Here is a 22,498-nt window from a genome sequence, read left to right as displayed (position 1 = left end):
GCTTGTCCAGAGAGGAAAAAGCGAGGGCTATCACCAGTCCTGTGCCCTTTACTGGAGGCCTAGTATATAAATACTATATAGTCTTATTACTGTATTTTGTGACGAGCTTTCGAAACTAAACGGACCCACACAGATACACAGTGAACACGCCGATGCTGAATTAGGGTGACTAAAATATGCCTTTATAAAACAACTGTTTAATTGAAGAGTTATTTATTCATCAGATATAGAATTACGATGAAGGCATATAATATTAAATCTCTTAATTTGTTCTTTTCTTTTAAAGCTTGGTTTGTTAAATTCTACAATATTATTTTTTAGATCATTATCAACAGGCACTGCATTGGACACCGCTCTCTCTTCGGGGGCTTTGTGCACGTTGCCTTCCCGGTGAAGCCGCTGGTGCCTGACCTTAGACGGATAAACAACATGGCTTAGCTTGAATGATGTGTGTCAGAATGAACGCTTCGTGGCTTTAGTTCATGGTTTACATACACGGTCGATCGGTGGAGATGAGAGCTGTGCTCGTGTTTTAATCATGTCTGTTCACCGCTGTGTGTATTTCCTGACGCGGACACATTTACAGCGCAGGGCCTGTGCGATCACATCCAGATATGCTGCTGCTGCTGTGTTTAACTCCAACGGACATGTGCTGGGATCTTCATCTGTACGGAGATCTGCGTCTTCCTCAGGCAGCTCATGGAGACCCCCGGACACCTCTCTGTTCATCCCGCTGGCAGTGAAGAGCGACGCCGCAGAGGACGGGGCGGTGGGAGCGGAATTAACACGAGCCCTGGATAAAGGTAAGCGGTGTTGTGTAATATCAATGTCACAAGTGCTGGTGGTTAATGAACCACAAGGGATGGAAGTATAGTTACACGGCTGTAAGACAGCATCATGTCCATCTTGCTAAACTAGGATGGAGGATTAATCTCCAATGTGTACAGTATGAATACGTTTGGGACACGTGAAACACGTGCCAACCTCTTAAGACATGCTGTATAAAACTTATGAAATAGATCATATTTACAAATGCAGCCTGAAGCATGAAAACATTAGGGTCCATCGTATCGAATCAGAGACTGCGTTAACATATCACAGGTCAAATATGTCGGCGCATGCGCAGTTCACTTCAATTCAGGCTTGATAATATAGCGCATTGAAAGTCTCTATATGCTGACCAGCCATAACATTATGACCACCAGTTTAATATTTAATAGGTCCCCCTATTCTGCTACCAAAACATTAATGACCCGTGTGCTCTGGTCCAATCATCTAGCCATCACAACTTGGTTGCCTGTCAGAGTCACTCAAATCCTTATGCTTGCTCATTTTTTCTGCTTCCAACACATCAACTTCAGAAAACGGTTCACTTGCTGCCTAACATATCCCATCCAATTCCAGCCGCCATTGTAACGAGATATTGAAAATATAGCTAACGTTAGAAGGGCTAAATTGTAATGGCTAGAAAACTAATCCAGAGCAACTTCAAAATCGCAGCTCTTCTGGGATGTTCCCCGGCTGCAGTGGTCAGGACCTACCAAAAGTGATTCAAGGAGGGAAACCTGGTGAACTGGCGACAGGGTCATGGGCGGCTAAGGTTTAATGATGCATGTACTGTACATATGAAGGCTGGTTCAGATAGAAAGGTGTCAGAAAACATTGGCCATCACTGTTTTGGCGGCAAAAGGAGGATTAATACTTAATATTAGTTGGTTGGTCGGTCATAATGTTATGGCTGTACACTGCCATTATACCAGCTACATCTACCGTACGGCATTTGAAAGACGCCCTTATCCAGAGCGACTTGCATCTGTCGCATTGTACATCTGAGCAGGTGAGGGTTAATGGCCTTGCTCAAGGGCTCTGCAGTTGCAAATTGGTGGTGGTGGGATTTAAACCTGGGACCTTCCAATCAGTAGGTCAACCCCTTACCTCTGAGCCACCCCTGGTGCTTATTACAAATGAATACAAATTGTGTATGGAGAGGTAAGCGGTGGCTTCAGTCTGTACACCTACTATACAAGCTACACAACTTTATAACTTGGCACATCCTGGAATTACCATCCATGTTTTTCTCATTCATGTTCTGCTCTTTTTGTTTGACCTTGCAGACGAGTTTACACACTAGTCCTTTTAAAGCTCCTCAGATTGCTCAACTTGATAATTTTTTCGTTTATTACAGGTGAAATTCTGAAAGTGCTGAACAGATTTTACAAAAGGAAAGAGATGCAGAAGCTTGCTGCTGATCAGGGGCTCGATGGTGAGTTTATCCTTGTAATGAAAAAGAACAATGCCTTTGTGTTCATTTCATCTTTGTTTTATAAGCTGGTTAACTGGCTTTTTCGGTAGTGTTCCAGTGAAGCCAATTCTGCTGACTAAATATGTTCTTTATACTTATACCAAGATGCATTATTTGTTGGCCTTCAGTCACGAAAATGTCTATGCATTAAAAGCACAGCACATCTAGCAAGCACTAGCAAGTTCCGTAATAAAAGTGAAATTTGTTGTTGATGATAACTAGTTGGTAGCTGTCCCTTATACTGAAAATTTGAGGTGAAATTTTTATGAGAGATATCCTGAATGGTAATATAGCCGATATGGTAATATCCTGTTATGTTGGAAATCCTCTAGAACAAATGGGTAGCATTACTTGGAGGTTTATAAACCTAAGGTCTTATCTTATTATCTAAACATTGTTTAAGCTTTTACATTAACTGAGTATCTAGCTCTCTATATTGCTCAAATGGACTTTTACTGTTTAAAAAGTGATTGCTGGAAACACAACACTAGAGTTTACATACTGTCTAACCACCTGGTTATATAACTGTGGCATATATTTGTAGCCTAGCACATTTGGTGAGTTTCCTGTTTAACACGCCTGATTTAATGCATTGGTGTGTTGAAGCAAGAATCAGCAAACAGTGCCAGAGCCAAGCTGTTAAACTGGCATGAGACATGTAGCTCCTAAACACATAAGTTCACTTGCCTGAAATCTATGTGGAATTGCTTGTATTAGATCATTAAAAATGCACTTTTCAGAGCAGTCTTGACCGATTCAACTTCGCCCAAGTTTCAATATTCAACCACTTATAATGATTTTGTTTTTCTCTTTTTTACTTCTAGCTTGTCTCTTCCACCAAGCCTTTATTAGTTTCAGGAAGTCTGTTTTGGAGATGAACACTGTCAGTGCTGATCTCCACATCATTCTTAGCGACATCTGCTACGGAGCAGGTATGCCACCCGAGACACCGCAAGTGCTTAAAGATTCAAATATTAATATTGTTTAGGAAATATCTGTTGAAATCATGATGTTTGCTATCTTGTGCTTTTCTCAGGACACATTGATGATATTTTCCCATATTTTATGAGGCATGCCAAACAGATCTTTCCCATGCTGGACTGTATGGATGACCTGCGCAAGATTAGTGATTTGCGTGTCCCAGCGAACTGGTAGGGGAATTTGTAAACTACACTTGTTTTTTATTATTTTTTATTATTTCTTCTAGCATGTGTCATCAGGTGTTAATATCATATTTTTAAATGATCATTTTACATTAGAAACTGTTTACATCTTCATCAAGTTGTAATAAGTAAATAAAAGTATTTGATTTGAGAGCCATAATCCTGTGACATTGTGAAAAAAGCCAGAGGACACCATAATAGAAATACACACACACACACACACACACACACACACACACACACACACACACACACACACAAAGTTTCCCTTTGTTTAAAGTATTTACCCCTATGTACAATTTAACCCTATATGACCTCATACAAGAAGGTCCCCTGCCCCAACTTGTTGCTTAGCTCTGCTTTTTTCTGGTGGGTGTGACACTGAAACAGTGCGTTAAAAAGAGAAGTGAAAAAACGGGGGATTGAGATGTGAAAAAGTACACTATCGGAGTGCTGAAGCACTAACACACTTTAGGGGGAGCTCCGAGACCTGAATTAACATTTTAAAGTAATACCAAAGGTCCAGCATCTTTCTATCTTAAAGCAAAGCAACAAAAACAGCATATAAGTAGTTTGATTCCTACCTACTATAATGGTCAGTAGACTATTTAAAAAATAATAATTTTATGTTGCCATAATAGAAAGTTTTAAGTCTTTGCCAATCATTGTGGCTCAGTTGAATTTCTAAATTGTCTCATAAATCTGACATGGCGTGAACATAGGTATTTTGTTTGTAGGTATCCAGAGGCCCGAGCTATTCAACGGAAGATTATTTTCCATGCAGGTCCTACTAACAGCGGTAAAACATACCATGCCATCCAGAGATACCTAGAGGCAAAGTCTGGTGTTTATTGCGGTCCTCTCAAGCTGCTGGCCCATGAGATCTTTGAAAAAAGTAACAATGCAGTAAGTTTTTTATTATTATTATTTTTTTAATATAAAAAAAAAGTCCGTATCAGTCCGTATGTTTACCAATAAAGTCTAGACAACTTGTTGGCTTATGATATTATGGCAGGATGATCAGTTCTACATTTATTTGAACTATGTATGTAGATAATTACAAAATGTAACAGTTATGACTTTATTAGGGTGTACCATGTGATCTGGTGACAGGAGAAGAAAGAACCTTTGTGGATCCAGATGGGAAACAATCTAATCATGTAGCCTGTACCATTGAAATGTGCAGTGTTACAACCCCATGTAAGTGATTTTGAAAAAAAATAGCTTATTTACAATTAGTTTTGTTGTTATGAAGTGTAACTGACTTTTGATTTTGTGTTTAGATGAAGTAGCGGTCATCGATGAGATTCAAATGATCAGAGATCCTTCCAGAGGATGGGCCTGGACCAGAGCTCTGTTGGGTGAGTGCAGTGCTGTGCAGGATATACTGCAGCTGGAATATACCGTGTGTGTGGCATCTGAATTTTCTGCATTTTATTTTTAAAATGCATTCCATTTAACTCCTGAATGTTGTTTCATGTTTTTTCACATGATCAGGTCTGTGTGCTGAGGAGATCCATGTGTGCGGAGAACCTGCAGCCATCAGCTTCATCACTGAACTCATGTTCACCACTGGCGAGGAGGTCGAGGTGAGTCAGACAGCTTAAATTAAGTTGCTTGAGACATCCGATTTGGAAGACACGTTCCATTTGAGTAAAAGTGATATTTAGATTAAAGTCAGATTACTGGATTTTTTATTCTGGGATTTATCATGAGGAAATGATTTATAATGCTGAAGAAGGTTAATGCATGTTTTTTTATTCATGCCTTTTCTTAACCTTCAAGGTCCGTAACTATAAGCGGCTGACTCCGTTCTCTGTCTCGGACCATGCCGTGGAGAATTTAGACAACCTGAAGCCTGGTGACTGCATCGTGTGCTTCAGCAAAAATGACATCTACTCAGTGAGCAGGCAGATCGAGATCCGAGGACTGGAATGTGCTGTCATTTATGGCAGTTTGCCACCTGGTGAGAGTCTATATGCAACTAAGTTTAGAGCCTATGAATTCTTTTACATACTCGTATCAGAGTCTTGCTTTACAGCTATATGTGTTTAACCGTACAGTCTACTATACATTATTGTCTGCTGTAACACTGTGGTTCTTTTGTGTTCAACTTGACACCTAACAACATGAATACTTTGACCAATAGGTACCAAGCTGGCTCAAGCAAAGAAGTTCAATGACCCAGATGACCCTTGTAAGATCCTCGTAGCTACTGATGCAATTGGAATGGGTTTGAACTTGTTAGTATGTTTTCTCCTATCTTCTATTTTGTTTCTATTTTATTGCTCAGTAGTGTTGCTACAGTAGTAGTAGTAGTAGTAGTAGCAAAATAAAAAACAAATAAATGCAAGAAATTTTTAGAATATAATTTTCATAATGGAAAATATCCCCCCCTGTCCAGGAGTCTAGGAGAACAGAACTGGCTGCACTCTCTGGGTGGGAGAGATAGCAAATTCTCTTCTCTGTCACATTAGTTACACTTGCCAAATCTGGGCGTCTGTGAGATAGCCGTTTCCTCCAATTGTGTTGTGTTGCTGTGTGATGAAGCAAGAGCAGCAGTTCAAAAAGATGTGGTAGTTTTGTGTGTCTCAGAGGAAGCATGACTCTACTCTGATAGACTTTACTCTCCACAATTCTCAGTTGTAACTGGATTATGGTAGGGGAGAGCTGGATTGTGGATAGGACTTCACTAAGATCAAATTAGGGGAAAAAAAGGGTGGGATTCAATTTCAGTGTCATGCAAATAAGCGGATTGGTTTTGATGAAATGTTTAAAGAACAATAAAAAGAGTGTACAAATAAAAAGAATGATTTCACCTACAAGGGGCGTTCTAGTTACACCAGGACATTTGAATTCTTTGGAAATGAAAAGAAGTGACATTTACAGAAGACTTCAACCACATTATGGGGATGACACACTTACCTTGAATTTTGTGCAAATGTTTTAAAGAAGGGTGTACGTCTGTAAATGATGGTCCTTATGGGGCTCTCATAACTTTGTTCTGTTAGTCTGCACAATCAGAAGTCCCAGTTTGATCTGAACACCTCTGAACATTGACCTATTAATAAACAGTTAAAACTAGTTTAAGTGCATTACCTGAGAATAGCTATTAAGAGACATTTGTAAAGACAATATTTGTTTATATTGAAGAACTCCTTGCTATATAATCTAATACAGACCATACTGTATATACAAATACACTGACAGCAGTATGTAAAACTGGCAATTTGTAAGATTTTACTGGTTTTTTTTTGTGGTATTTCATGCAAGTCAATCTGTTTTGTTAGTACGCAAGTTTCCTTGCTACATGTAGAAATCTTACTTTTTCTTTTTTTGTCTTGATACCAGGAGTATCAGGAGAATAATTTTTAACTCCCTGGTGAAACCCAGCGTGAACGAGAAGGGCGAAAAAGAGATGGACACCATTTCCACATCTCAGGCTCTGCAAATTGCCGGCCGAGCAGGTCGCTTCAGTTCCATGTTTAAAGAAGGAGAGGTGACCACCATGCACCGCGATGATCTGCTTGTGCTGAAGGAGATCCTGAGCCGACCTGTTGACCCTGTGGAGGTGACCGACACTTATGAAACATCTGTTATTTTTCTTGTTATCTAGAGCATGGATTTTAAAATTAGTATATTATTATATGGGGCAGAGACGACATGGCATCAGAACTGCATGGCAACATTAGCAACTGACTTAAAGGGCCCCTATTATGCAAAATTCACCTTTTATTTATTTGTAAACATTTAGGGCAAAAAAAAAAAAGGATATGAAAAAAAAGATTTTTTGTACTTTTTCCTATTTTGTATTGGTCAGGCCTTAAACAAGCAATTTGGATTTTTCCGCTATTGTGACCTCGTTTAGAAAACATCCTTCCATCCAGCTTGTTGCTCAGCTCTGCTGTACTCTGGTGGGTGGGGCTTTGCAGTAGCTCATTTACATAGATACTTAAACAGTATGTTCTGAAGGGAAGTGAAATGAAGGGAGGTGTGAAAATTAATTATATGTGGGGTATTTCAGCTAGACCATTGACACTTTATAGGACCTGAGGCCTATATTAATCTGTTAAAGAAATAGTGGAAACCTTGTGTGAGAGATGATTCAATACAAAAGAGTAAAAATGCATTTAGGTTTGTTTGTGTTAAATTTTCCCTATGTAGACAGAAAGTCATGCAATTAAAGAATGGTATCCTGAGACATCTTTAATCTGTGTGATTTTAGACTGCAGGTCTACACCCTACCGCAGAACAGATAGAGATGTTTGCTTATCACCTTCCTGAAGCTACGCTCTCCAATCTCATCGTGAGTTTTTAAAATCTGAAAAATGGTTGCATCATTATTCCAGGTCAACACACAAGCTTCTTATTTTCTGTACTGATTTCTTTGTGTACTAGGATATATTTGTGAGCCTCTCGCAAGTTGACGGGCTTTACTTTGTCTGCAACATTGACGACTTCAAGTTCCTGGCAGACATGATCCAGCACATTCCCCTGAACCTGCGCTCTCGCTATGTCTTCTGTACAGCACCCATCAACAAGAAGCAGCCCTTCGTTTGCACGTCATTCCTGAAGGTATTGATGAAGAATGGCATTACAACGTGTAGTGATGTTTCTGTTTGCTTTCGTGCGATCAGTCTGCCTGATTATACACCTCTAAGATCTGCTAGCCATTCATTTGGGGTCTTGTTTACAATATATTTCTAAAAAGTGCCAGTTGGGCTTTATGTATTACCTTGGAGCATGTTGTGAGAATCCCCTGATGATGATGATGATGATTTATGTTTGTCTGTAGTTTGCTAGGCAGTTCAGCAGAGACGAGCCCCTGACTTTTGCCTGGGTATGTCGACACATCAACTGGCCACTTGTCCCTCCAAAAAATATCAAGGACCTTGTTCATCTGGAGGCTGTACATGATGTACTGGACCTTTACCTTTGGCTCAGGTACTCTTAGATTGGAGGAAGTGTTTCTATGAAACGTGTAGAGAAGTTTATTGAAGGTCCACAAACCACACTGTGAAAAGAGACCAAATATTCAAGTAGTTCAACTTTAGCAGCTCCACATATAAATCTTTTGTGCTTTTAATAGTTTCCCTTTTAAAACCGTTGGCCATGTCCGTATTTTTCCATATTTTATCTTCTTTACCACACAGTTTGCATGCTCTTAACTTACAAATCTTGGTGTCCTTGACATTGCATACTCTGATTGGGATGGTGCAAATAGGTTTCTTTTATATAAATATATATGTGTGTATAATAATATACATATCTTATATATGCATTTATAATGCAAAAAAAATTATACAGTGGAACCTCGGATTACGAGTAACACGGTTTACGAGTGTTCCGCAAGATGAGCAAAGATTTTTAATAAATTTAAAAAAGAGCATTGTCTTGGTTTACGAGCACCGAGTATCACAGCACGCCTATAAAGCAAGAGCAAGTCTTATTAAAGGGGAAAGATCCATTTTGTGTAAGGCACAGAGTGCGTGTGTGTTTGGGAAGCCGAGAGAGGAGGGGATGGTAGGGGGGCTGTAAAGACGAGGTGTGTGTGTGTGTGTGTGTGTCCACCCACCTACCCACCCACCCACCGACCGCCTGCGTGCACAAACGGAAACACTTACCTGTCTGGATTTATTTTTACTGTTTTTTTTTTTAAAGGTAACGTGTTTTTTTTTTTTTTTTTTTTATTGTTTTACTTTAACCTTATATTTAATATTAATTATTTTTAGGTATTTATTTTTTTGGGCTGTAAAATTAATAATTTGAGTTTCCATTATTTCTTATGGGAAAATAAAATTTGGTTTATGAGTGTTTTGAAATATGAGCCCACTTCTGAAACGAAGTTGTCCAATTAAATATAATTTTATTTATTTATTTTTTTGGCCAGTGTATGTTTGTCATCTTATTTGGTATGATAGTGGGAAATTTGAGATTGCTTTGGAATCTTATACCAACCACATATTTCCAACCACTTCAAAGGGTCATTTTTCAATATTTTGACTCTGTTGTTGTGTCCATAACATTTCCATTTTAATTTTTTTTGTATATAGAAGATTTGCATAAAACCAGTTAAATAAAAACCCTACTTCAGCCTGATCACTGTCTCCTTTGAATTCACCTTCTAGCTATCGTTTCATGGACATGTTCCCAGATGCCAGCCTCGTCCGTGAGATCCAGAAGGAACTGGACAGCATCATTCAAGTCGGAGTGAGAAACATTACACGGCTCATACGTGCCACAGAAGCGCAAGGCAGCAGTGCAGGTTCTGCGACTGAATCAAAAACCTCTCCGTTCCCTGGATTAAGACTGAGAAAAGCTCGGGGATCTAAATCAAATGCTCAGGTTAAACAGGACCAGAGGGGTGCAGACAATTCGCTCAGCACTCGCCTGGTTCAGGATGGCCTTCTCACGCCTGAGCTCCTGCAGCAGCTGCAAAGAGAGTGGACACGAGATCAGAACCCCAAAGGACCTACAGGGGCTATTAACAAAAATAAGAAAAAGAAATGAGGCATTTGGTATCGATCTCACTTTTTTACATTTATATAGAGGATTATTTAACTAATAGTGTTCCGTTTCAGTCATATGTGGATGTGTTTCTGTCAGGACTGAGTGAAACCCAAGCTGCAGATTGAGGTACAAAAATGTGTGAAAGGCTATCTGATTGTGAACATGAGTCATCATTGATTCTGGCTTCCAAATAAAACACACTAATATTTTTCATCAGCTTCTTTTATTTATTTAGTTATTTATTCTGACAACTTATCCTAATGTAAAGATTTTATTTAAGGCGGGTGTGCTGTAGTTCAGAAATTCTTTTTTATATTAACTCATGATCCATTTGCTCCTCAAAAAACGACTAGAGACATTACACCCTGAGACATTACACCCTGAATAAGACCTTATAAAACATACTGAATGGTAATATTTATATCAAATGAGTCATTTTCTTTCTGCAGAAAACACATTTATTCAAGGTCTCTTTGATCTTTATCACAGGAAGTTCAACTTGAAGGTTACTGGCTGGTCATGTGACATTACAGCTGAATACCTTTCTACTAGTATTAATTTTTTTTATAGTAGAAAATTGCACAACATCCTTTCTTCAAGCATGTTTATCTATCTTTTATCAATGTAATAAAGTTACAGATCATGTTGTGTTACACACCATGTACATATAAAATACTAACAAATCATTTGCTAAATTCTGGATTTTAAACAACACTGATGTTGTAGGCTCAGACGATTCCTTGAATAACATACCAGAAAAGCTAGTTTTAAGGTTACAAACAATAAACAAAATAAACCAATACAAATAATAATAAATAAAAATATATGTACATATATTTCACTATCTCAGAAAATTTGAATATTATTTAAGGCCAATAAAACAAAAGATTTTTAACATAGAAATGTTGGACTACTGAAAAGTATGAACATGTACAGCTCTCAATACTTGGTCGGGACTCTCTTTGCATGAATTACTGCAGCAAAGCAGTGTGGCATGGGTGTGTGTCATTTAATCCTATCCCTACTGCAACCATAGAAACGCCATTACGATCCTGGCTGAAAATAAAATTCCAGATGTATTTTACCACACCAATGCATTAATAATAAATCACTAAATAAAAAAATCCTTTACATGATTGCTACAAGTGACATGACTGCTACCACAGAAACCGCTCAGAACTTTTACAGATCAAAGCTGGGTCTAGTGTAGGTGGTTAAAGTGTAACCAAGACATTAATCAATAGCTTGGGAGTATCTGGGCTCATCTGCAAACAATGAAGATGTTTCAGATACCTGTAAAGTCATCTCTCTGATCACTTCAGTTCAGTTTAACGATAAACACTGTTCTGACTTGAAAGTTGTTTATTCTGACTTTTTCCTCTGCACCCTGAGGATGTTTTTACAGGCTCAATAGGGTGGTGTGGGGCAGATCTCTTTAAACTATTGTTGTACAGTGTCTGAAACAGCAATTGTGCAGGGCCCAAAGGAAAAGACCTGACTGGAACAGAGCCAAACATATTGCTAGGAGAGATGGAAGAGTGGTGGCCCAGGAGCGAGATTTCTGCCATTAATGATTTAGCTTGATGTGGGAGGGGATAACACGAGAGCAGAGGAAGAGCTCTTAACCTATTCTCTGAGAAACAACAGCAGAAAAGTTCACTCTAATGCACAGATAAGACACTTGGAAGGAAAACCACAGAAAACAGCTTCAACAGGAGAATTTTTAAGGAACAAGACCTAAAAGGAAAAAACAAAGGGGAATATCTTGTGTTTTCATTAAAAATTTATTTTGAAGGCACCTTGCGATACTGAAAGAAGTCAAAATGTTCGCCGTACACTTGATATCTTTTTACTTCACCAAGCTGAAGGAGGATCAGATCAAAAAGGTACTGCATGTTGCTTTATAAAGTGTTTGTGAATTAGTTAGAACCTATTAAAAATGTTATTTGTAAAAATGTGTTCTGTGTACTTTTGCATTTATGGTACCCTGATTAGAATTCAATTGACATTAATCCAATTTAAATATTTTATTTACAAATTAGTATTTTGTTCTCGTGCGTAAATGGCAGGTTGCATTAGTAAGATTATACTGGTCTGTGTGTCGGCCAAATCATTTTGATCCAAACGTCTGATGCTGATAGTGAATATGGCACCAGAGAATCATTAACCCTCATATTCCTCATATCTCAGTTCTCTAGGAAGACAGCCATGGCCAGGTAGACTAGGGACCTTGACCTTTCTGTTAACTTTTAGGTTTAATCTGTTTTAACTGAAGTCTACCACCTTGTTCTTAGAAATAAACAAGACAATTTTACTGCTATGTTTTTCTGACTGTAATGCTAAATATTTCATTTCATTCTATGGGTAGTATATGTTGTCTGTCCTTGTTTGTGACATTCCCTATGATTGTCATCCTTATGGAAGAGGAGTGCCCATTTTATCTTTTGTCCAAATCACCACCGTTATTACTTTTCACTCTCTTATTACTCATCCTACACGTTTTGAAATAGCATGGAGCAATGCCAGCATCAGACAGGAATAACACTGTTAATAAGTAATGGATATGTAGGGTTTTTTTGTCGTTACTGTTGATCTCAGTTCAAATATTTGGACTGAAGAAATAACTGTTAATAAGTAATGGAAATGTAGTTATTTTTGGTGTTCGTGTTGATCGTAGTTCAAATATTTGGACTTTTGTGGTGCAATTAACCACAAAAGTGCAGAATTGCAAATGTTGTACGGTATTAAGTAGGGCTGTAGTCAAGACTAAAAATAGAACTATCTGAGAATACGTCAACACTGAGTCAATCTCCACGTCCTAACAAAGCTGGGATAAGCAAAGAAAAAAATTAATTGTGCTGTAAAGTGAATGTGACATTGGTTCGTTGGTTGTTTGTATAAGTCCAAATGGAAGCACGATCCAGTCAAGATTGAGACCAATAACATCAAATACTTTATAAGGCCAAGACTTTTATTCAACTAGTTGACAACATTCACATCATATTTAATAAGACCAATACTCAAGTGCAAGTCCAAATGCACATAAACCTGTGACAAAGGAAAGCCAATACAGAAAAGAGCTTGTGATTTGATTTAAGTCCTACAGCCATTTTGAATAAATTATTTGTTTATTTCTAACTTTTTACTTAGGTGGACCGGTTCCTATATGCCATGCGTCTGTCTGATGAACAGCTCTTGGACATCAAGTCTCGGTTTAGTCAAGAGATGGAGAAAGGCCTGTCTAAAGAGAGCAACATTGCAGCTACAGTCAAAATGCTACCCACACACGTCCGCTCTATTCCCGATGGCTCAGGTGCACCTCACATATCCATGAGCTAAATGTCATATAAAATGCTTACGCTCAGTCAAACATATCAGTACAGTCCATGGTCACAGATTATTGTACAACACATCTAATACTATGTAGGCTAAATTGTAATCATATGTTTGTTTGTTTTTTTAAACAAACAAATGTGTTATTGTGACATATCTAGAAAAGGGTGAGTTCCTGTCACTAGATCTTGGTGGTTCCAAGTTCAAAGTCCTCCAAGTGAAGGTATCTGATGACGGAAAGAGGAAAGTTCAGATGGAGAGCGAGACTTTTCCAGTTCCTGAGGAGGTTCTCAATGGAAGAGGAACAGATGTGCGTATATTGAGTTATTGAAAAGATTAACTAAATTTACAGTTAAAGACTTTTTTTTTTTTAAACAAAGAACTGGGATAGCAATGCAAAGTTCTTAGTGAATAATGCAGTTTTTAATTATACATTTATAACTGGCAGGGATGTTAACTATTTCAAGGAACTGAATCTGTTGAGCAACTAGGAATTTAATCATGATTGATCTATAATCTTGCTTTTACACAATTTATGTTGTCATTTTTATTATATACTGATAAGTACATGAGACAGAGCAATTATTTTTTATTGCCGAACAGCCCAAATAGTTGCCCCTTATTCCACTTCTAATTCACTTTATATGTCTTACAGCTTTTTGATCATGTGGCAGAGTCTTTAAAAACCTTCATGCAGAAGAAAAAAATCAATCAGACGAAAATGCCCCTGGGTTTCACTTTCTCGTTTCCCTATCAGCAGTCCAAACTTGATGAGGTACGAAGCACAAAGAGATCATCGTAATTGATAATTTCTCTCAATTAATTTACACTGTTACTAATACAGTCTTAAAATGATGTAGGGTGTGTTGCTGTCATGGTCAAAGAACTACAAAGCCAGAGGAGTTAGAGGTGCTGATGTGGTAGAGCTACTGAGACAAGCCATCAACAGAGTTGGGGTATGGAAGCAACTTTCCAAAAGTATAGTATATATGATAATTCTGTTTAGACTGATGGTTTTAGGAAAAAAAAGGGAAAACAGTTTTAAAAGTCAGTGTTGTGTGTGAGAGCAGGAGATTGATGTGGATGTTCTGGCGCTGGTCAATGACACAGTAGGAACCATGATGACTTGTGGATATGATGACCAGCATTGTGAAGCCGCATTCATCGTAGGTGAGACCATATTAACTGTGTCTGAACATTACCAGAACTACGAGCTGATCAGCAGTCATGTGATCTGAGAATCTCCAGTGATCTGATGTTTGACCAAAACCTGTAGGTATAATGTCAGTTTTTTTGTCTTTGTTTAGGTACAGGCGCTAATGCATGCTACATGGAGGAGATGAGACACATTGAGCTGGTGGAGGGAGACGAGGGCAGAATGTGCATTAATACAGAATGGGGAGCATTCGGAGATGACGGGGTGCTTGATGATTTCATTACCAGCTATGACCAGGAAATTGATGCCGCCTCTGTCAACCCTGGAAAACAACTGTGAGATTTTATTAACTAAATAAAGAATTATTTGATTTTCAGGGATAAAGGAATATTTACAATTAAGTAGCAGCAGTCATTAACGAATACAAATTTACTTAATAATTTTATGAACTGATATTTATATCGACTAATTAACAATAATCAAAAATAAGTATTATATATAATTCTTGTTTATAATGTATGTGCTTGTCTCTTCATAAGGTTTGAGAAGATGGTGAGTGGAATGTACATGGGAGAACTGGTGAGGCTCATCCTGTTAAAGATGGCTAAACGTGGCCTTCTGTTTAAAGGATTAGTCTCAGATCTTCTCCGTACAAAAGGGAGCTTTCAAACTAAGCACATCTGCATGATAGAAGAGTAAGTTGTTTCCAACATTTTACCATGCTGCAGGTAAAGCAATTCCGCTAATGTCAGATCTCTGTGTATGTATATGTGATAAACGATGTTTCATAATAATCATGTTTAACAATGAGTTTTTGGTTATTTATAGCAATGTAAAAAAGTCTTGAGCCACTGCTCATTTCTTTATATTAAATTAATTCAAATAATGTAGATTAAATAAAAAAAATGGGAACAAATGTTTTACTTTGACAATCTGCAAACTGTATTTAAAGACAGTTTAAATATTGGTGGTTTATGTAACAATAGCATCATTTGCCCTCTTGCCTGTTCCAACCACTCAGCATTCAAACTTACCAGTCTTATCACCTACCATTATGTGCACATGTTTCTTACTGGTTCAGGCTTCCGATTCTTCATGGTTCTGTTAGATGGATTTTATGCCTAAATGATTAATAGGTCACAGTGTGGCTTAAGTCTGGCTTTTTAAAATCAAAATATAAATAAATTAGTCATTCTTTTGTACAGTACTATACATTGGTTTCTTTCTCCAGGTACAAAGATGGGCTAAGGAACACAAAGGATATCCTTACAGAGCTGGGTCTTAGTCCCACAGAGGACGACTGCATTGCCGTGCAGCATGTTTGCACCATTGTGTCCTTCAGGTCGGCTAACTTGTGTGCTGCTGCACTGGCTGCCATCCTCACACGCATCCGGAAGAACAAGAAGCTAAAGATACTAAGAACTACAGTTGGAGTGGATGGAACAGTCTACCGAACTCACCCTCAGTATGATAGCCTGCTTTCTCCTTGCAGTTGTAGCCATTTCAATTAAATAATGAGTCAATCTGTACGGCTAGTACTCACGTGAATACATTGGTTTCTGTATTGTAATTGAATTCTGCAGGTATGCAAAGAGGCTCCATAAAGTGGTGCGCCGCCTGGTGCCTGAGTGCCATGTTCGTTTTTTGTTGTCGGAGAGTGGTAGCAGTAAAGGGGCAGCCATGGTGACTGCGGTCGCACAACGCCTAGCATCACAGCGCAAAGAGATTGACAATACCCTAGCGGATTTCAAACTCAGCTCCACACAACTCCAACAGGTTAAAGACAAGATGCGAATAGAGTTGGAGCGTGGTCTCAGAAAGGACACACATCCAACCGCGTCAGTCAAAATGCTGCCCTCGTATGTTTACAGGACTCCAGATGGAACAGGTAAAAAAAAATTTAAAAAAAGGTTTATATGATTCAAGTCAAACCAGGACTTTTGATTGTGCAGATTAACAAACCACAGTTATGAGAGTGAAAAAAAACTACCTTTTTCCCCTCTATATAATCCCCTACTACACTGATGCACTTATGCCAGAGTTTCACTAGTGCTTGGATACAATCAAGACAAAATGTTTTCCCAGTTTGCCAGAACAATGATCGTACTGCCTGCTTCAGGTCTGAAAAGCTGACCTCCCAGGAACTCTTTAAATGGCTCAAATATATGAAAATGGCTTCAAGGTTAGGACTGTATGGGGGGATGTGGCCGAGTTCCTGTAATGTGCAAAGTCATAATTGACATAATTGACCGTGTAGGGCACTACATATTTATCCACACAAGAATGTGCATTTTCTTAACAAATTTATTGAAACAAGATTAAAAAATGTTGACCATTTAAACTACTTTTACAAGTACACCTAATTTAATTTAACCCCAATTTTTTTTTTTTATAATGTTAAAGGGCTGAAACAGAGATTTGCCTCACCTACATGCTTGCTTCTCATACTCAAACTAACTTGCACACACAAAGAGTTTGATCCAGAGGAAGCCTGCTAGCTAAGAAAGGGGACATGGACCACCATTTGACCATCCCAGTTGCAATTTTTACAATGGCTATAAGAATGCTTAATTAAAATGTATGTACTGATTTATTTCATTACTGATTTAGTACATTTGCACTACAGAGACAGGAAAATTCCTGGCATTGGACCTGGGTGGAACAAATTTCAGAGTGCTGGTGGTGAAGATCCGTAGCGGAATTCGCAAATCTGTCCGCATGTATAACAAGATCTATGCCATCCCACTGGAAATCATGCAGGGAACTGGGGAGGAGGTGCAAATTTATGTCTTCTTTTATATAAATGCTGGTGATCATGCATGGCACATGCATGCTTTCAAGTAACATAAAAAAAGGAACTATTCAGTCATGCAAAGAAAAAGTTATGGTTAATCCAGATGAATCTATAGCTAAGAAATGTTCTGGTTTCTTTCAGCTCTTTGATCACATAGTGCATTGTATATCAGATTTCCTGGACTACATGGGGATGAAAAACATCTGCCTGCCCCTTGGCTTCACCTTCTCATTTCCGTGCAGACAGACTGGAATAGATAAGGTACTAAAGGCATTATCAGAGCTTATTAGAGGTGTGTTCAGTACACAAAATAGATTTTTTTGAGGAATGCATCAAACATTACAGTGTCATTACATGCAAAATATTTTTAGGGAATCTTGGTGAGCTGGACCAAAGGCTTTAAAGCTACTCACTGTGAGGGAAATGATGTGGTGGAAATGTTAAGAGAGGCCATTAAGAGACGAAATGTAAGACGTGGAACTTGAACACTATACAGTATACTGTATGTGCATTAAAAAGGGAGTGACAGGAAATAATTCTGTTTGTGCTATATTGTTGTGTCCCTTTAGGAATTTGATCTTGATATTGTTGCCGTAGTTAATGACACGGTTGGCACGATGATGACATGTGCATATGAGGATCCTAATTGTGAAATTGGACTGATTGCTGGTATGGTTTTTATCACTTCCTGTCAACAAAAAAAATGTCCTTACTCATGGCCTGTTTTAATCTCATGATAGTTCATAACAGCTTTTAACTAATGCTCATAGTGAAGGCATTTTTTTTTTTTTGCTTAACAAATGATTATCACATTTTATGGGCATAAAGAGCCATGCTCTTTTTAAGGCACACTTTCAAAAATCATGCGTCGAAAAATCATGCATTTTAATCATGCAGGAACGGGCAGCAATGTTTGCTACATGGAACACATGAAGAACATTGAGACAGCGGAAGGGGATGAGGGGCTCATGTGTGTGAACACTGAATGGGGTGGTTTTGGTGATAATGACAACATTGAGGATATACGGACACGGTTTGACCGGGAGGTGGACTGGGGCTCCTTGAATGTGGGAAAACAGAGGTAAGAGTGGCCACATTGTCTTATTCACCCACATTTGCTATTTATGTTAGTAATATTTTTAATATATCATTTGGACCACTATAAATTCACTATAAAAAGTATTCACCCTGGCCAAAAGTCACACACATGAATATTTAATTTGACTGCTCTTAGCTTTGCTCACAGTACGCCATTGTGGAGGCCAAGTCATGTGTGAAAATTAGTCCTCCTGCTTTCAGTCCTGCTTTTAAAATAAGAGTCCTGGAATATGCCTGTGCAATCAAGAAAGAAAAAAAATCCATCGATGGAATAATTTGCGCTTCCCTCCTTACCCGGACACGCTCTTCAACAGGGTCAATCTGGACTCCCCAGACTCATGACCTTTATCCATTGCTCCAAAAATCTTTATGCTCCCTTGCAAAGTAAAGCCTTTTTTCTGATTCACAGTATCTCAGTAACAAGTGGTTTTCCTATCGCCCTAAAGCTGTTTAGTCCCAATCCTGAGAGCTCTCGTCCCACAGTGTGTGTGGAAATGCTTACATACTGTAGATGTGGGTTCTACTGTCGATATTTTTACAGTGAAACCAAGTGTTAAGCGATCTCCGATCATGGTCCATCATGACATTTCTGCAAACTTGACACTTCGCCACAATCCCTCCCGATTTTAATAATGTATTGGACAGTTCTCTTGTACGTTTCATGTACTCTTCACTTGAAGCAGGCCAATAATTTGGCCATTCTAAAACAGTGACTATTTTTATGGGGCAGGCAGTGTACTATTCATATTATTTTTTAAATAAAATTAGAATAAAAAAAATATAAAATAAAAGTAATTTTTAAAGCACTACATTTTTATAAGAGCCACGGGTATGTGGACATTTTACAGTCACACCCATATGTCTTCTTCTGCATTTGGTCTCCGCTTACTTCTAGATAACCACTTTTTGGAAGGTTTGGAGTGTGCCTGTAAAATTGTGCTTATTCAGCCATAAAAGCATTACTGAGGTCAGATATTAAGTTCGGGTGAGGAGTTCTCGGTGAGGAGGCCATTCCAATGCATCTTAGGCGTTCAGTGGGGTTGAGGTCAGGCCACTCAAGTTCCTCCACTATAAACTATACAAGTATGGCTTTCACTTTGTGCACGGGGTTTAATGCTGAAGGACACAAGGCACTCTGGTCAACTGTGTGCTTGTAACTTCAAATCAGATATGTTCGAGGTGTAAACAAGCTGTTGACCGTTTTTGTGAATTCAATTTTTAGTGGTTAGTGATTGTTCAGTGTTTGTCCACAAGGGGGCACTGTATGATAATAACAATCCATACTTAGGAGTTGTTGTTGCACTTGTACTACCATTGAGGGGTCGCCACATAAACTATCCGACCTGCAAACCAACTTGGCACAAGTTTTAGGGCGGATGCCCTTCCTGACGCAGTGGCTGGGGTTTCTGCATTGAGTGGTAATCGAACCTGGTCCTTCTGCATGGTAGGCGAGAAACCTTCCACTGAGCCACCAATGACCTAATACAATCCATACTTGGGAGAGCATAGATTGTTTACATGTTTGTTTAGAAGCTGAATGTTATCTCCAATTTTACAGCAGATACTAAATAAGGCCAGTTTCAGGCCTTGGAGCACTTGAGCTTGAACATTTTATTTTGTGCACACAGGTTTGAGAAGATGACCAGTGGAATGTACCTTGGAGAAATTGTCAGGCAGATTCTCATAGATCTCACCAAACGGGGTCTGTTGTTTCGTGGCCGCATTACAGAGCCGCTTAAGACAAGAGGCATATTTGAGACCAAGTTTCTATCACAGATCGAAAGGTAAACCTTCAAGGAGGACTGTAGTCATATAAACTATTTGTAGTTTAAATAAGAATAAGGGGTGAAATGCAGCTTAAATTGTATAAGAATACACTCAGCTTGATTAGACATTATATACTTATTTCTAGAGTAAAACAGAGGGTTTCCCCTGGGTACTCTGGTTTCCTCCCACAGTCCAAAAACAGGCAGACTAGGCTAATAGGAGTTCTCAAATTGCCCATAGTGTGTGAATGAGCATGTGTGTGTGTGTGTGTGTGTGTGTGCCCTACGATAGATTGGCACCAATCTCCTGGGATAGGCACCAGCCCCCCGCGACCCTGTATAAAGGGTAAAAAAAAAGCAGCATAGACAATGAGTGAGGGAGTAATAGAGTTATGTTGATACTTCTGGATATTCAGTTCTCTAACCTGTTGATGGCCTCCTCTAGTGACCGTTTGGCGCTACTGCAAGTCAGATCTATTCTGCAGCATTTGGGCCTGGACAGCACATGCAACGACAGTATCATTGTTAAAGAAGTGTGTGGTGTTGTGTCACGCCGAGCTGCACAGCTCTGTGGTGCAGGAATGGCTGGTATTGTAGAGAAAATCAGGGAGAACCGAGGACTGGACCATCTAGACATCACTGTAGGGGTGGATGGCACGCTGTACAAACTCCATCCACAGTAAGTAAATTGTGGGATAATATCACCTTTCCCCTACAACTGATTCAGCATCATCGAGCCGGTAATTTTTCAGGACTCTTTAAAGTGTCTACTCTCTCTCTCTCTCTGCAGCTTTTCAGGGATTTTAAAAGACACAGTGAAAGAACTTGCTCCCATGTGTGATGTGAATTTCATCCTGTCTGAGGACGGCAGTGGGAAGGGAGCAGCACTTATTACAGCTGTGGCTCGTCAGTATTGTAAGAAGACATAACCGTATTGAAGTGCATTCTTATTTTGCCGGAAGATCATATACTGGAAGATGCTATACAATATATCTGTAGCCACAACCTAACAGCAAAGGTACCTAGGAGCACATAATGCATATAGACAATCAGACGGCATCAGGAAGCTAAAGCAGTTTCTATACCTTAGGATTTTAGGACTGAAATCCTCTTGTTTATTTATTTTGGCTGTGTAACATTTTCAATGATAATTACAAAGTATGAACCACCAGGATGTACAATGCAGAAGCTGATAACCCTGTATCAGCAGAAGTGTTAAGGACAGACTGCCTTTTATTATTTGTGCTTTCACTGCTATCACACACTGACTGAGTGACGAACTGCCCTGTCTATACAGCCTCCCCCCTGTTTCCTTTTACATCATGTGAGTGAGCAGGTTTGCATGGGCAGGCAGAGAGAATAGCAGGGATAAGGCTCATCTAGAGCGGAAAGTGGCTTTGTATTCTGGAATGTTACAAGTGTATTCAGACTCGCCAAGGACCGGTGCTCAGGCACAAGAAGACCAGTGAGTTCACAACGACAAAACAAAAATCACAAAACTGCATTGCTTTGAGAATGTGCTTTGGGTATTAACTCTACAGGATTGTTAATCATATGTTTATAAATTTTTGTTTGTCCAGAGTGTTGTGAAGACAGGTTTTGTATAGCATTTCATTCAGCAATTCTTTTCCCAAAATGTAAAAACTGTGGAATGATTATGTATTAACGTAAATATAGAATAATTATGTGGCTTGATTATGTATTTTTATTATTATTACAGCAATCAATGCTGTAAATATATCAAAAAATAAAATGTAATATATTAATATTCTAACACTTGTTGAGTTTAAATATGCCTGATACCTGAAACCAAATACGGATTTCTTAATGTTATTTAGCCGAAGTATTTACACACACTTTGTGTAAATTTTATTATTTATAGCTCTGCAAATACTGCATGATCTTGGATTATTATGTGTTGTGATGTAGTATTTCCTTTAAATATTGACTCCAAATAATAGTTATATTTAGAATTTAGGAGAAATAATGTCAGCAGTTTATATAAAAAATCAAAAAAACTGTTCATCTTACCAATACATGCACCTTGCAGCACCTTGCAGTGGTCTCTAATTTTTTCCAAAGCTGTATATATACACTACCATTCAAAAGTTTGGGGTCACTTTCTAACTCCATGATCGGTTCTGATTTTTATTTCTTTCTACATTGTAAAGGAATGCTGAAGGCGTCCAAAAAATGCATTAATCTCCTTTGAACAGTTAATGATGAGATGTGTCTGCTACTTATGCTCTGTAAAGACTTCATAACGCCTCTAATCTGAGGTGCTGTTAATTGGTCATTTTTCAGGCTGATAACTCTGAATGAACTTCTTGTCTGCGGCAGAGGTAGGTTTTGGTCTCGCCCTCCTGGGATGGCCTT

General features: G+C 38.6%; 2 protein-coding genes across 2 annotated transcripts; both read left to right on the top strand.

The window, feature by feature from the left end:
• The first annotated feature begins 378 nt into the window (after nt 1–378).
• On the top strand, nt 379–10,186 carry supv3l1 (SUV3-like helicase). The gene is made up of 15 exons (XM_053503061.1): nt 379–803; nt 2,186–2,263; nt 3,127–3,234; nt 3,339–3,453; nt 4,203–4,371; nt 4,554–4,665; nt 4,749–4,826; nt 4,963–5,054; nt 5,251–5,431; nt 5,615–5,708; nt 6,817–7,036; nt 7,691–7,771; nt 7,864–8,040; nt 8,261–8,409; nt 9,594–10,186. Exons 1-15 carry the CDS (start codon nt 539–541, stop codon nt 9,973–9,975), a joined length of 2,301 nt encoding a protein of 766 aa, XP_053359036.1. The 5' UTR covers nt 379–538; the 3' UTR covers nt 9,976–10,186.
• A 1,414-nt stretch (nt 10,187–11,600) lies between these two features.
• Nucleotides 11,601–21,843, top strand: hkdc1 (hexokinase domain containing 1). Its single transcript, XM_053503059.1, has 18 exons — nt 11,601–11,861; nt 13,126–13,288; nt 13,470–13,618; nt 13,964–14,083; nt 14,169–14,264; nt 14,379–14,478; nt 14,616–14,799; nt 15,004–15,159; nt 15,696–15,929; nt 16,048–16,352; nt 17,091–17,239; nt 17,400–17,519; nt 17,630–17,725; nt 17,828–17,927; nt 18,156–18,339; nt 19,985–20,140; nt 20,568–20,801; nt 20,913–21,843. Exons 1-18 carry the CDS (start codon nt 11,799–11,801, stop codon nt 21,049–21,051), a joined length of 2,748 nt encoding a protein of 915 aa, XP_053359034.1. The 5' UTR covers nt 11,601–11,798; the 3' UTR covers nt 21,052–21,843.
• Nucleotides 21,844–22,498: the final 655 nt, after the last annotated feature.

This window comes from Clarias gariepinus, chromosome 8, assembly GCF_024256425.1.
Source record: "Clarias gariepinus isolate MV-2021 ecotype Netherlands chromosome 8, CGAR_prim_01v2, whole genome shotgun sequence".
Lineage (NCBI taxonomy): Eukaryota > Metazoa > Chordata > Actinopteri > Siluriformes > Clariidae > Clarias > Clarias gariepinus.
The sequence above is the reverse complement of the archived record's forward strand: the minus strand, read 5'-3'. Positions and strand labels throughout refer to the sequence as shown.